A 17,210-nucleotide genomic window follows, 5' to 3' on the forward strand; every position below is an offset into this window, starting at 1 on the left:
ATTTGTTGATGCTAGGCAATGTAGCACAGAAATCAAATTGGCCCTCTGTACTGATTCATTAAACAATCCACATAGAAGAAAATGTATATAGTGCATTATGGCCCATTTCATTTTTAATAACTGAAGGCTACTTATCGGAGCAATATTAAGCATATGAGCCATATGGCATGGATTTAATAAATCCATTTCCTTTTTAAATTTGTAATCTAACTAGACTATGGGGGGGGGGATATGTCTAAAAGATATTACGGGAAGAAAAAGTCATAATATCTAAACCGTAACCTAACTGGAATAACAAACAGAATGCTTACAATATTAAATGCCCATCTATTCTTTTAAAAAGGCAAAAACTGCATTTTCTATGAATATTCTGGATTGCCCAAACTGATTGGACCTCTTAGTATTTAATTGATATAATTTTATTTTTTTAAACTAATTGTCGGAACTAAATATAGTTAATATTTATGCAATCAGGTTTGGTTATCTAATTTTACTGAAATTTTGGAGTTTTCATGAACTTATAAATTTAACTATTGCAGTCCATAAAGTGAGCAACCCTGTCTTTGCTTTTTAAACTGTCTTTAAAGTACCAGGACTAATCCCCAATGTGTTAATAAATTGATGTCCTGATGGTGACATTGTTGAATTTATAGTGTCGCCTAGAACACACTGCTTAGTCAGTAAACCTAGTATCCATAAATCCGTATGGCCCATAAGAAAAGTGGGAAAGTGAGCAAGACATAGTGAGAGTGAACACAGACCCAAGGCCCGGTTGACAGTGATGCATTTATTAGCCAGTAACATATGTTAGTTACAGACATACTCCCTATATGTTAAGTTATTCCAACACTACAGTGTACTTTTTCCATGCGCGCGTTTGAATTGCATACCAGAGAACTTATTGATGGGTTTCCAAGTTTAGTGTGTTTAACCACTCACCACCCACATTTTACTCACTCCTCATTCCTTTCAAGGCAATTTGACAAATATATTTAGCTTGTTAAAACAGGATTAAGTAATAATTTGATTTATAGTCTGATAGGAAACTTAATTCTGCTCTACAGAGATGGGTTCCATTACCCAGTTGCACTCAGGAGCCCTTGTTGGTTACATAAGCCTATATCTTGTCAGGTTTGCTGGGTAGTGTTTGTCACAGAACTACACAACCCTAAACATCAAACATCCTCACGCAAGCCACGTATTGTAGCAAAAATAGCATGATGTGTCAATTTGCGACAATAGTCTAGCTTCACATATGGTGTGAAGGAAAACAGCTAGTACCGTCCTTGAGTGTCTGATGTCTGGCTAAGAAAGGCAACACACAACTGCAGCGAACAACGCAATGTACAGTAAATCACACTGGTATCACCTATGCAAACTTTTATTGTAGGCTTTTTTGCTTATATGAACAAAAACCTAATTAGCACACATTGCTATGTAACCACCTGACTATATAAATATCTATAGAAAAAAATGGTGGAAATAAGAGTTATGTATTGTTTGCAAGGTTTTGGTATTTCAGTTCTATACTGTGTGTTATTATTACAATATTGTGTATATATGGTAATTTGCTCCAATATTATATCCATAATAAGTAATACGTAATAATAATTACACAATCACTCTTTTTTAAGTAGCAGAAATGCTATTTTACTAGATCAACAGCTCCTATTATGCCTACGCAGACATTTAAAACTATTGGGATTCATGTTTAAAATCAGCTGTTTTTTGGGGGGAGTATGAATGATAATACTTTGCACTTCCTATGAAGCTATAGATCCATGTGCAAGGAATAAACACAGAGTGCACTGGAAAAAATACTTTTCAGAACAGGTCATCACTTTGGATAATTTATTAAAGGACAGACATTTCTCTAATAAAGAAGTCAACAGTAGGAATAAATTGTGTAGCAAAAGATAAAATACAGGCAACTGGTGTCTATGAGGAAAATAGCAGAACACCTACCCTACCTTCCACTGAGCTAGGGTGACCAGACAAACCCCGGTTTCCAGGGACAGTCCCCGGACTGAGGGCACTTTCCCCGGACAAATTATGTCCCCGGATACAGGGCCGGACTGGCCCACAAGGAAACGGGGAAATTTCCGGATGGGCCGGCATACCAACATTCAGAGCGGGCGTCGCGCGGCGAGATTCAAAGCGGCCATAAGACCACCTCCGCCGGCTACCTAATAAAATTGAAGTGGCCGGCGTGCAGTGCCTCAGTGAGTCTCTTTGCCCAACCCCCCTTTCAAGATGGGACGCTCACAGAAGTATTTCCAAAAACAAATAGTTAGGGGTTAGAGGAAAGGGGACCCATATTCAAGTGAGAGGGAGAAGGAATTGCCCTGGGACATCATTAAAAATTAAATACAAAAGGGGAGGTGGCTGGGTTTTGGCATTACAAAATCAATATAAACAAGAGGGTGGTTGGGCATCACATAAATCAATACTAAAGGGGAGGTTGGCTGGGGCAATACACAATGGTATAGGGGGCATCACATTAACCAATACAAAAGGGGTGAGGGCATCAATATACAAGGGAGGGTTGGCTGCTGGTAGGCATCACATAAATCAATACTAAGAGGGGTCTAGATGGGGGGGCTTCACAAAAATCAATACACAAAGGTGTGGGGGAACACATTAATCATTACAAAAGGGAAGCCTGGCTGGGGCATTAAGGGTCAAAAATATAAAAGGGGGGTTAATGACAAAACAGTGTAGAAAATACTTTTTTATGTTATGTAAGGGTGTTGGTGTGGCAGAGCCTGTCCTGGTGTGTGTTTGGTTGTCAGTGTGGCAGAGCCTGTCCTAGGGTGTGTGTTATCACTTCATAAACACATACCAAATACACTGAAAATATGCTTACAAAATAGGGTTTTTTTTTACCATTTGCCAATTAAAAAATCAGGTCACCTTAAACTAAGCAGTTTCTCAATACCCACTATGATATCATACTGTGCAGGCTTTAAGTGTATGTTGGCAAACATGTAGCAATAGGGTAACCATAGTGAATACATTTGTTACCATGGCTTGACTCTTTCTCTTTCAACCCTCTCCAAATCCTGCTGCCTTCACCTGAAAAACATTTCCCAAATCTGCCCATTCGTTATACAAGAAACGGCCAAAATACCAATCCACTCCCTTTTGATATTCTGTCCGAATTATTCAAACTCTCTACTAACTGGTCTCCCCATCAAACTGTTCTAATCCATACTCAACACTACAGCTAGATTAATCTTTCTCCGTCACCTTTCCTCATTCTCCACTAGTCTTTGCCAATCACTCCTTTGGATCCTCATACCCTTCAGAGTCAAATTCAAACTCCTGACCTACAGAGCCCTTGACAACTCCACACCCTCTTATCTCTCTACCTTCCTAACCGTCCTCTTTGTTCCTTTCATGACCTTAGTTTCTCTTCTACCATGATTTCCTCTTCCCACTCCTGCATCCAGGATTTCACCCGTCCTGTACCCCTTATCTGGAATTCCCTTCTCCGTTCTGTTTTCTGATTTTCGCCATCATTTGCAAATTTCAAAAGCACTCTGAAAGCCCACCTCTTTCGAGGAGCATACAACCTTTCCTTGTAACACTTTCAGCCACCATCCTGTCTACAAGAGGCTGCATATCTATATTGGAGTGTGCTGGCAGAACAGGAAAAACAAGACTGGTCAATAAGTGTGAAAAAGGCAGAGGCACCACAACAGGATATGGGACCACAGAACGGACTTTGACCTCTGACATAGTACAAGGCTGGAACACAGCCTGTAGACCACAGGCAGGGAACTGGACTCACAGCAGGGAGCCCTCAGGCAGGGCACACGGCAGGGAGCCCTCAGGCAGGGCACAAGTAGTCAGGCATGCCGGGTCAACACCAGGAGATCACAGGAGACAAATCAGAAGCCAAGATAAAGATCAGGACAAGCCGGGTCAAAACAGGTAGCATTTAACAGAGAACTGCCAGGAAGAGAACAGGGCCAGGAAGCAGAGAAACAGCAAAGCGTAATACACCACAATGCAAAGGGCCAGACTGAAGGGCAGAGCAGGTCTCAGCTGATTTTAGTTGTGGGTGCTCCAGAGAGGGTAGGGTGTAGAGGACTGAATTGGGAGGTGGGTCCCGCAGGACTCGCCAAGAAAGTTGCGGGCACGGGCGGTCTTGATGGGGTTGCGGGCGGGAGCGGGTGGTCAGGCACTGTACCAGCAGGTCCCGGTAATCCCGCAAGGCTGCCTTCTCGCTGCTCCCTTACAGTGTCTCCTCTCTTGCTCCGCCCAGGAACAAAACAGAGTCACGTGATGTGACGCCACTTCCCGTGACTCCGCCTTGTTCCTGGGCGGAGCAAGAGGAGAGACGCTGTGAGGGAGCAACTCGAGGGCAGCCTTGCGGGACTGTGCAGGAAATCTGAAGTTCAGGTAAGGAGGTGGGCTTAATTGGCCACAAATGTGGCAGGAGCGGGCGGGATTGGCCACAAATGTGGCGGCAGCAGAACACCCACATTGCGGGCGGGATCGGGCAAAAAATCAGCGGGAGCTGGATTAAAAAAGCAGTCCTGCGCAGGGCTCTAGTAGGGTGGCCACTAGTGGCTGCAGATAGGAATGGCAGTAGGTATCTATATTACATAGTCCAGGCTGGCAGGGTGGCATCCTAACACGTGGAAACACAGACATCCTGCCTCTAGAAGGATTAAAAGTTTAGAAGTCAAGGTTTCATTATTTGTGCAAAACAGCCATTTTTGTACTGAGCAGAAGACTATGAATATCTATTTTCATACATTTATTCAGTCCTCCTTGCCTAAAGCATAATAATAACTTTAGAGAGCAATGAAATCTAATTCCATATTTATGTAATATCAGCAGCTTTCAGATTTTAAAAGGTTTCAAAAGGACATCAAGCTGTAGGCTTTCACATAAAAGGGATTATCGTAATCCATAAATAGGATGTGAAACAAACCTGTCTGACCCCAGGCTACCGAATGTCAAGACACACATTTTTATTTCCCTGTAACTGCCATATTCAATCGCCTGAGTTATTGGAGTTCAGGAAAGTATCACTTATTCATTCATCTCTTATATGAAACCATAAATTCTAACAATATTACCTTTTCTCTTCAGAATAAGCTCCAAGAGCTTCCATTAATGGTAAGTGAACCAGGATCTTCCAAAAGCAATGTTTGACAAGTGGCTACACCCCTGCTCCCCTGCTTACTTTGGTCCCCTGCTTACTTTGAAGTGACATAAGTGAAATATGGGGATGGGGATGTTTAGGGTATTAAGGGAAAGGTGGAGAGGTAGAGTACTGAAGAGTAAAAGAATATGATATGTGCATAGTTAGAAATTAAGAATGGTACATTAATATATACTTATTGCTTTATCAAGAATAATCTGTGCAACAAAATAAATCAATATATGATGTAGAAGGCTAATCAGGTTAACACAAAAATGTAACAGATTAGAGGATAATTCAACTAATGAAAACTCTTCACTCTTGCAATCCATCGGTTAGGATTGTCAACCCAGAATACACCACTGGGGGCAGGTTCCCGGGACCTCTCCAAAGCACAGAGGCAGAGGCAGCACAAAGAACTAAACAGATCACACACTTCAAATGTAAGTAACGTCAAGTATTACTTTATTAAATTAAGTGCCAAAGAATCCAGGCTGACCAACTGCCTTACGTGTTATGTGCTAAGCAGTTGGGCCCATCTGGATTATTATAAAATAATACTTGACACTACTTACATTTGGAGTGCAGGACCTGTATACTTCAACTAATAATTCAATAACACTTTCAATCACTGTCACATTAATAACACTGTGAATCACTGTCACAGTCGACAACCCAACCAGCAAAAATCTTCTGGACCCTGCTGGACCCTTTTTTTTTATAGCAGGTGACACTAAATTTCAATGACACCGTGTTATATTATACTGTTTGTCTAATATACCTTAACAAATCTGTGGAACTGCAAAAGTGAAGGTGCTATGTTTTTGTTTGTTTTTTAACATGTAAATTTGATTGGAGACCATTTATGGCAATGTTATATGTTTGTAACTTTGTTGAGTTACTCACCTCTCCATTCTTAAAGAGTTTCTTCAGTTGCTTTAACATAACAGTAAGTTTCTTGGACTGCACTCCACTATAGGCCAGGAGCATGCTACCAAACTGTCGCTCAGTGATACGTCCATCCACTGGGTCATGGCGCTCAAACTGTAGAGTAAGATAAAAAGAGTTAAAATAGCAAGGATTTAGTGGGAGTTAGACGTGTCTACTAAAATGGTTACTGAAGATACAGATGCGAAAAAAAACCCAATAAAGTACATTTGCGTCACTGCCTATGTAAATTTGCATTCCAATAAAGGACATATTTCTTACTTTCGACTGTATTTATCTAAAATAAAAGGGTTTAGCTGTCATTGAGTGCACAACGCTACACCAAATCCTATACTACCTTTGCAGAGAAAATATATGAGTGTAGTAAATAAAAAAAAACACATAACTGATATTAGGGTGTATCTAATAAATAGCCGCAAATAGGCTTAATATTACAATATACATATTTTAGTAGGACATCATTTTGGTCCCAAATGAACAAAAAGTTATTCTTCCTGTATAGTATCACCAAGTTTACAGTCATGAATCATAGAGAGATCAGCTTTCCAACACATTGTTTAGTGTTGAAAAATCAATACATTGATGTCAGCAAGCATTTGAAACTAAGAGTGCACAGATGGCTATGCTGTGGTCGCATGAGATAAGGGATACCTCTTGCTGAGGTACGTAAACACAGTGCATCACATATTCCTACGGAGCCACTTATGTTCTGAATTGACAGCAAGGATCTATAGTCCTGGACAGTTCTACATTTTCATTTAGTCACAAATGAAGTCTTGACTATAGTTTATTCACCTGCCTTACTATCAATAGTCACACACCGTTTTATAAGGCTTATATGTTATTTAGCTCAAATGTCATGAGATTTTTTTTCTTAATAAAGAAAATAGCAATCCCACCATAACCGTATTAATTAAAAATGCAATAGCCGTCAGACGTAATTATGGTTTTTAATTTACCCATGTCACATGGGGTGTTAGTTTATCTGTGTTGTCTTCATGAGATACCGATACTAAAAAGTCTAGTGTGATCGATCTGTACACTGCTAGATAAACCTGTATAAAATTTTAAAGTGTAGCAGAAAAAAAAAGATAAAAAAATATAGAACAGTAGTGTACATTAATCTAGTAAATTCAAATGACTAAAATATTACCTTTACTCATTAAGGATTCATTCATCATTATTTATTTATGTTGAAGACAGGATATAAGACCGTATAAAATGTTTAGGTGCTATCGCTAAAAAGTTTGGAAGCGATTAGACCATTATTTTTTTTTTAGCTATCAAGACTGAAAACAGGGATGTTGTGGATAAAAACCAGTAAATCTAGCAATCTGCGGAAACATTCTACAGCATACCGGAGGTAAAAGCATATAAGACTCTGCACTGTAAACATAACCCCGATAATACTGATTTTTCAAAGCCACTAAACTGTAAAATCAAGCAAGTAGGGCTAAACAGCTTTTGTCCATATTAGCCTGTATAACATGCTGATGTTAATAAAAATGCATAATATGAATGATAACCCCACTGTAAAAGAATTGACCCACCCTCCCACTAACCATGCCCTTAACAAAGATGTCCCACTTATCTTAAATGAGGATTTACGTCAGGAAAATGGCTAGACTAGATGGGCTGAATGGTTCTTATTTGCAGTCACATTCCATATTTCTGTGGCTTTATAGTTTAACAAATTTAATTCACTGCAACAACCTATAGCTGATTTAAGTTAAAGTAAGAACCTAAAAAGGGTGTTGGTAGGGTCACACCTGGATCAGCACAAATAGTTTAATGTGGGAAAAAGTGAACTTCAGGGTCTTAAAACATACAAGTTTGTTGTGTAGTAACACTTGCTGCAAATGCTATTTTGCATAATTCACAAAATTCCTCTGTCTAGGTTATTTTGTTAATATCATAAACACATCTGCATCTGTATTCAACCAGAAATTCCTTTGGATGTCTCAATGTATGGCTTCCCTAGAAATAAGGTCTGTCAGTTGCAGTGCACACACATTTGTTGTGTCCAGTTATCTACCAGGAATTTAAATACTTATCAATTGTTGTTGGAAGGGTTTATGATAATTGGCACAAGGGAATGATAAACCTATTTTTTTGGCATTTACACAGTTTTAGTGTCAAACATCTTTAAAATAGGCATTACAGGTCAGGATTAAAACACATTATTCAAAAAATACTACTGAAAATTTCGATAAAGTGTAGTGGTAAAATGTGTGCCTGGAAAGAGTTAAAATACCACCAATGTCTAGTTATATATGTTTGATGCGGGAAAATTGAACTGACTGGCTTCAAAGATCTCCCAAATAGGACATGGGGGAGAATTTTCCACATGTCAAAATTTAAATTTGAAAAATGGGCACTTCCCAAATCTGGCCTTTTAGTCCAGCAAACCTATGCACTGGTGGGATCACCGTACTCAGGAGATGTTGCTAAACACATGTCGAGGTGTTTGACGGTGATACCAGGAGCAGTAAATTCATACCTGAAGTAAAATGTGTGAATAAAAAGGCAAAAAAACTAACTACCACAAAGTCTGACAAAGACTGGTGGGAGAATTAATGCATGGAAAGAGTTAAAATACCAGCATTTGAAATACCCTGGGGTGTTTAGTTTTCAAAAATATATGGATTAATGGAGTGAAGCGAAGTGGCTGGCTTCAAAGATGTTCCAAAGAAGACATGGGAACAGTATGACAGTATGATAAAAAATGGTTTTAATATAGCAATATGCTACTTCTGAAAAACACTGGGTATTTCTAAACTCAGTACAAATATCTATTAATGACCAGATTTCTAACCAGACTTCTTTGGACAGTAGGTGAATGTACTAGGGTCCCACTATTTTCCTCCAAGGATGAGCTGGTGGAAACTGCTGGGGGGTCGATCCCATCAAAATGTGCCTTTGATATGCTGCACTAAGTTTCCTTGGCTGACCACAGAGTCTATGGTCCTCAACATTGCCCATTTATTTGTGCTTCTTCAAAAGAGCTTGATTAGCACATCTGAAAACCTGTCTGTCTGGAAATTTCTTTCTAGTGAGTTTTATTCCTCCTACACAGCTGTTTCTGTTTCAGTTAATGATTGCATTTTTACCTACATATTAAATTGATGATCATTAGTACCTGTTTGTTATAACTGTTTAATCATACACCTAACTATATGCCTACAAAATCCCTGTCTTTGTGCTAATGTACCTAAAAGAATGTGTTTTCTTTAAAAAGCATTCTTACTTTACAGCATTTTTTCACATGCAGGCTAGAAAGATGAGATGACCTTTCATAATTTGTGAGACCTCATATCTTACTTGGTCTTGACCTTGTCTTATGTTCTACAGGCTTATATTCCATTACTATGGTAACCTCTTGTATACCTGATGCAAATACTCTTTCACAGCTGTTCTAGTTGTATCCTCTTAAAAAAAATAGTTTTACCTCATTATTTAAATGTTTTCTCTTATGTTGCCTCTCAGCTAGACACAACAAAGTTTCTCCTGAAATTTTTTACCTAAATAGAGTGACTCATTCTTTAAAACCCAGATGGACATACTGCGTAATATAAAGAGTGTGGGGGGGGGGACAGGCTTCATTAGCATTACCATAAAGAGTCAGCTCAGTATGGTGTTTGCGTAGAGCCCCCAAAATATCACACGACTGATGTCAGCTTCCTGATCTACAGGTTTTTAAAATATATATATATAGCAGAAGTAGAATATGTATGAACCAAGCTCTACCATAAATGTTGTCTTTAAAGGAATACATTAAGCTTACAAGTACAGAAGTTGTTTCAATGATTTACAGTATATCACAACCAATTAATAGCCACTTTAACTATGTTTTATATCTTATACAAGGCATTTACACAGTTAGAAGTGTATTCCAAGCAATGGTTCAATGAGTTTATAATGTTACCCTATTCTCACTAGTTATTTTGTATTTTAAAACAGATCGCTTTGGGGAATTGCATCTACATCACCTTAATGGGAGCAGCACTATACAGTAATCGGTATGAAAAAAAATCAGCTTGTAAAATGTGTCAAACAATGCTGTGAATAACGTCTCTCTGCTTTCAGTTATATAGTCTAATAAGAATTTTGTTTATAAATAATGTTAAGGATATCGCGTGTGTTGCTAATTAAGCATTTGGGTAAATTGTAAATTCACATAAATTGCATTTCGCCGAGACTGAGCAGTGATGGTTTTCTTATACTGTAAATCCACACAGACAAAATTAGGACCCTTTTCCAAATCAGTCAACAAAGCATGCTCTGCTCAGGTAATTATCCGGATGACTGAAACCAATGGCTCTGGCGTCTTCAAAACCTAACACTGTTAACCAATACATGTTTGAGACCCCAAATCTCTAAACCAACTCAATACATGACAGGGTACACAGTGTCATTGTGTAGATCTGTGGGGCTTTCAACCAACACAATTGCTGAATCGCTTCAAATATACTGCAATTATGAAAACTAAAGAAATGTTAGACAATGTATCATTAAGACATTTGGTCACTTCAATTTAGTTGCGCCAGAAGTAGGAAGACCTTTTAGGACACAGCTGGACGAATGATCTCATATGCAGATTGGGAGGTGAGATTACGAGATGATTTCTCAGTTGTTATGAATACCAGTAGCCCATTTGCTTTGTTATAAAATTTTGAACACACACTGTGTGATTATTATATAAAACAAGAAAAAGGAAACCTCCCTGTGTAACCTGGAAAATTTGGAACACATCCTCGTGAATAATATTATTATTTATTGTTTTATATAGCGCCATCAAATTCTGTAGCGTTGTACAATGGGTACAAATACCAAGCAATTTACAAAAATGTATACAGAAAAGAGGAAGTGCACAACCTAAAAGCATAAAAAGACAAATACAGAAATATAGATAATATAAATATAAATAAAGAAGATGCATTCACCCTTTAGGACATTTTCTTCATCTTAATAAGCAATTAAAGAGGTTATGTAAAGATGTAGATTTCAAAGGCACAATTAACATACAATAAGCCACAACAGTATACTAGCCTTACTCCCTGTATAATGGAGTTGGAGTGGGACCCACTAAAGTACACTACAAAGAAAATAACAAAAAAAATCTATAAAACTTAACTTTTAATAAAACTACTAAAACGAGAAAATGCCAGATCAGAGAACATTAAGGTCATTTACACCTCTCCCTCATACTTTACTAGGAGGCTAATTGCCATTAGCAGAACAAAATCAGGCATCAGAGGAATTAGTATCTGGGATGTACATAGTTAAATTCTACAGCCCTGCGTTCCTACCCTGCCTGCCTAAAAAAGCGATAGTCTACATGTCTACATGCTCTATGGCATTACAGTGTAGTTCAGTACACCATTGTGAATGGTGGCACGGCATAAAATCCTTAACCAGGGAAGTAAGACCTTTTGGTACATTCAATCAATCTGTTAGCAAAAGAAGCTTGACGAGTATTTTGTTGGCAACATGCTAGCTTTGTCAGGGGAATCTGAATTTTCTAGGTTGTAAAACATTAAATAAAATAAAACCTAAATGGCTCAGCTTCCACGTACCTAACTCCTCTCCGTGACCTATAGAAATACTGATTTTAAGACTGTCTATTGTTACACCGTAAATACCTACAAACTTAATGTACATTTATGTACAAATATTTTTTTTTTAAATTATCTACAAATAAACTATAAATGATACCCCACAGTATTATACATTTAACCCAATTAAATATTATAAATACATGAAAGAATTCGTACAAACTGTAATATGTTTAATACATTTAAAAAAAAGACTTGATTATGATGTTAGATCGTATCACTAAAAATACGACTATTATATTTTGTGTATAGCAGCGCCATAACCATTCATATATTGATCAAGTATTATATTTTGTTTAGATATATCTATATAAAAGCTACATAGTTAAAGCACTTGTTCAGTCTGTTTGTGCTAATGTTTTAGTATATATATCCAATAAGACTCTTCTATGCCAGTCATTTCTTAAGATGTCATTCCAATGCCTGTAAACTTATGGCATAATGGGACAATTAAGGCTATATTTTGCAATTGGGGTGTCAGATTTATTTTTGACAGAGCACGCATGCTCCAATATTCTTTTTTAGGGGTCTGATTGTTTGACCCACATATTGCTTTCGGCATATGCATGTTATTCTATATACTACACATTTACGAAAAAGTTGATGGGACATTCTTGGATTGTATCAAGAATGTTTTAGCTGCTTGAATGTTTGCGCATGCTTGCTTTCCAATGGCCAAATCTAAAGCACCCTTTGTTGGTAGTAGCAGCCATGTTGGGTTATGTGGGGTGGGTTTCAGTTGGTAATGAACAATTGATTTTTTCTTCTTCTACTGGCCAGGCATAAGTTCCAATGAATCTAATCGCTTCATCTTCCGACTTTCTTTGTTGTTGTCTCCTAGGGCATGTTGGCAGACTTTTTTTCAGCCATTTTTTGGATTTCCCTTACTCCCTACTTGGTCTCCCTGACCTCAAAGTCTTTAACATCTAAACTATTTCTACTTAGTCTTAGATATTAGCCCTTTTTTAGGGGAGTTGTATGGTAACTTTGTACATGGAGGAGGCTATTTGCTTTCGATGTAGAGGTGTGGATGATCCATTGAGGTTTTTTTGTTGTTTTTATCGTTGGGTCCAAAAAGACCAATTCATTTGGCTCAATCAGCGAGGTTAATTCTAGTCCGTAGCTCGTCCTGATGCTGCAGACGGAGTGTTTTTGACCGTATAGGACTGGAGCACTCTCGTTTTACACCTCCTTCGTCTTCTCCAGCGATTTACATTTCAAAGCATCGGATCTATATTAATAAAGCTTTATTTCGCTATCTTTAAAGAATCTGAAGTTTTTATTCGGATCGACGTATGTTTTTTTTTGAGATATCAACGTATGCTGCGCTGCTCCACGCCTTAATATGGAGCTTATTTCGTGAGTGCAACCTTATAATTTATTTTATACTTACTCTACAGAACACACTACGCTATTTTTTGATATCCTCTTTTGTAGATCATCTTTCTTTAATATTCCACATTATTTTATGTTTTATATTATTTTATTATTAGATCTGCCATATGGTAAACTTTGTTTTTGCCATTAAGTACAAGTAAGTGCACACTTTATTATTAGCACATTGGTGGGTTTTCTGGTCATCATTGCGCAGGGTTTACTTTTCTTCCCTTTTTGTGTTCTTTATACAATAGTTAGTGTTCTGTTTTTTAACCCCTGCTGCATTTTTGATCTTTCCTTTGGACACCCCATATTGCTCCATATTGCCCCCAGTATTTATTGTCTGTTTCAAAACATTTGGTGTTTTGGTTGTCAATTGGTAATTGAGAGGATATAACATCCTGTCTTTCCTTTCTGTGAATGTATTTATTCCATTCATTTATATGCACATTCCAATAGTATGCTAATCCATTTTGCTTGGAAAGACTCATTGACTGAATGGCTTGCTGGAGTGAGATTAAGTCGCAACCCTCTCTCACACTTTATGGGAAAATAGCGGCGCTTTTGGTAATGTCCACTCACCCGACTGGGGGATTGGACAAAACCTTGTGCCAACTTCCACAGAAAGGGTGGCATTTCCAGTGATGTGCTCTAGCGGGATCCTCCAATCAGGCGGGGGAAATGTCACCAAAAGCACCACGATTCAGGCAAAGTTATGTCTGATCCTCCAATTGGGTGAGAGGACCTCACCAACAGTGCTGTCATTTTACCCTAAGGTAAACGTCTGTCGAAACCCTCCCACTCGATAGAAGGATCAGGTGAGAAGACGCCACTTTGGTGGAAGTTTGTGTTATGTCCACTGAGATGTGGATGAAGATAGAAAATAAAAGAGAGAAGATGAAGAACAAGAAGATGCGGAAGTGTCTGGCAGGTGAGCGTGAGAGAGTGAACGAGAATGAGAGAGTGAACATGGGCACCAGGCAACAAGTTTCATTCCCAAATTGAAACTCTTCCGATTTTCGTCTGAACCAAATGGGCACAGAACTTAATTTGCTGCCCAAAAATGAATGGCCCAAAAATTAACCAAAAAATCAGAATTATTTATAAGCCATTTGCCAGGTCTATTATATATTACTCTTTTCTGTTACTTTCTTCATGAAGCCTCCTACAGTTTATACGCTATACATTTTAAATAATTTCTTTTTCTTTTGGCATGTGTACTCGCAGAGTATTTGTTTATGGCAGCATCTATAAAACACCTAGAAACACAATGTCCTTGTCTAACATGCTATAGCGAGTATAACTTATAAACTTGCAGCATGCTCATAATCATGCAGATGTCTGATCAAAATCAAATGTGGCTGAACAGCATTATGAGGAAACCTCATAAGCTGCCAATGGACAGAGGGCATAGATGGTGCATATACAGTTATCATATTTAAAGAACAAAAATCAGCACTAAACACTAAAATTATAGTGCATATATATGACAAAGTAACAGTTTTGGAGGCAGAAGAATGTGTTATTATTTAATTGTGAAAATGTAATGCTAGGGTCCTCTTGGAATTTAGACTCTCTAAATATTTATAGAGTAATAAAGGCCATTAATGAATATTCAAAACCTATGTCAGAATGACTCAATGGTTCTGCATATAATTGGCTATAAAATTGTTCTGTGGGGATCTTAAAAACGATTTCCTTTTAAACACCACTAAAAAGTGCTAAAACTGTGAATATGAACAACCCCAGAGCATGCATGCATTTATAAGTGCATAGCTATTTAATAAGTATTAAGACAAAGAATATACTATTCCTTGTCTGAGTCGTACTATGTATAGAAGCTGGTGCACCTCACTGGGGACATTATACCGGCTGTACCATCTTAACTAAGTGCACCTTGGAAAGAGATAAAGCGATTGGTATATACAGTAATTACTTGATTTTATGATAATCATTATAAAGCTGGACTGGAGATTAGCTGTACTCATGTGTTTTTGTTTTTTGTTGTTTTTTTATTGAAAATGGAATGCAATTTACAGAAAATGTGGTGTAATATCTGGCAATCCTATAAACCAAGAGGAGAGCCAAAGTATATGTAAACATGTAAACAAATAATAAACATGTAAACTCTTGGTTTACCCGGTTGTCTCTACCTGTACAATGACCGTCCTAAGAGTGTTTAGTGAATAGAGGTTTATTTTTTTATTTTTTATTTTAAAACACACAAAAACATATATAGTATATGTTCCATATAAATCCTAAAATCAAATTACATTTTGCATAGTCCCTGAAACTGCAAGCAAAGTGATGCATTCATTCATTTTGTATTTGCAATTGATACCAATTCTTTTACATTGTACTCGGAACCGGAAAAATGCCTTGTGGACCATGAAAATGTAATATTGGGGGAAAAAAAAATTCTAGATCATTAATGTGTGGGTCTCATCAGTTATTCTGAAGAATTAAAACATGAGGTGAACGTGACATACAGGATAGATAAAAAGCCAAGCTAACAAAGCTATCAGCAGACCTTTTATTTTAATTTTTCTCACAGAAAAATACACAGAGCACTATACTACTTTTCTAAAGGACTTTCCAGATATAGTCACATATCTTGTGATAATTCTTATTTTTGGAAACTCATCAGTTCAGCAGGTTACAAAAGGCACTCAGTACAACGCCATCTGTTTTTACTCAGAGAAAAGCCCCTATCCGTAAAATAAACCGCTTTAGCAGTTCTAGTTTGTCTAAACTGAAAAAGGGAGCGGATTATGAATGTGATCTTTTGCATGTTTAGTTTAGGCATATGCAGCCAGATCCTAGGTTACATTTTTGCTTAACACTTTAATTAGAGACTTAAAAAACAAACACACTTTTCTTCACGAGGAAAATACTGGCATGTATTAGCAATATTCTGAAACTGCTGTATCTTTACTGTTGGTCAATATTGCCAGCACTGGTTGTAAAAGCTGTTTGAGAAATAAAAAGGCACTTTATGGACCCATCTTACCTCAAGTAAGGATATCCATAAACCTTTCATCATAACTGGCCTTACAAGGTCTCCTTTTCCATATTATCTGAAACTGGCTATATTTCTAGATCTTACTTGTTTGGGGTCAGGACTAGTTCACAGGACTTTCTTATTGCTTGGGAACTCTATAATTCACAATGTTCTCATTTTGTCAACGGCCACAACTGAAAGAGAACACATCATGTCATGTCTTGGAACAATACCGTTTTGGTTTTAGAGACTGACCTCTAGCTTTAAAACATCATGCTGTAGCTTCCTCTGAAATTCCAGAAAATTCTTGATGGTCAACTTCCCCTTGAGATCAGCGCCAAAGAAATAGGTTGTAAGAGCCGAGCTGAATCCAGTCTTAAGGGTGTTACCAGTAGTGGAACGATCTCGGTGACGCATGCCCATACTGGTCTGAGATCGAATGATACTTTGAACCTGAAAAATAAAATGTCAGATCAGGAAACTGACAGCAGAGACATACTGTCCATACTTTTTCATTTTTTTATGTTATTTCTAATGCACATTGGAGTTTAATTTACAGGGATACCAAAACATTTTATTGCATGCAAATAGAATAGACTTCTGTTTCCTCCAGTGAAACCAGGAAGCATTAGTATGTAAATGTCTTGCACATGCTCATTAGCACTACCACTGAAGTCATTCGTATACAGTTATTTTGATCCAAACGGACATGATGGCGACGCGCCGTTGCTGCAGATTTGTCGGCTGTGCCAAAGGTGCTCTATTTGATCTGGTGACTGTGGATTCCATTGAAGTACAGTGAACTCATTGTCATGTTCAAGAAATCAGTTTTAGATGATGTGAGCTTTGTGACATGGTGAATTATCCTGCTGGAAGTAGCCATCAGAAGATTGGTACACCGTAGTCAGAAAAGAATGGACACGGTCAGCAACGATAGTCAGGTAGGTTGCGTTTAAACAATGCTCAATTGCTACTAAGGGGCCCAAAGTGTGCCAAGAAAATGTCCCCCACACCATTATTCCACCACCAGCCTGAACTGTTGATACAAGGCAGGATGGATCCATGCTTTCATGTTGTTTACACCAAAGTCTGACTCTGCCAGCTGAATGTC

At 37.9% G+C, this 17,210-nt stretch overlaps 1 protein-coding gene across 1 annotated transcript in view; it reads right to left on the minus strand.

Annotated features, from left to right (window-relative positions):
* Window positions 1–17,210, minus strand: part of MICU1 (mitochondrial calcium uptake 1) — an 85,923-nt gene that overhangs the window by 17,291 nt on the left and 51,422 nt on the right. Inside the window, exons 8-9 of the mRNA XM_053451320.1 lie at window positions 16,355–16,552; window positions 6,065–6,202 (exon numbers count right to left, since the gene is read on the minus strand). Coding sequence (XP_053307295.1) covers window positions 6,065–6,202; window positions 16,355–16,552 — 336 coding nt within the window. The remainder of the gene's footprint in view (window positions 1–6,064; window positions 6,203–16,354; window positions 16,553–17,210) is intronic.

This window comes from Spea bombifrons, chromosome 11 (genome assembly GCF_027358695.1).
Source record: "Spea bombifrons isolate aSpeBom1 chromosome 11, aSpeBom1.2.pri, whole genome shotgun sequence".
NCBI lineage: Eukaryota > Metazoa > Chordata > Amphibia > Anura > Pelobatidae > Spea > Spea bombifrons.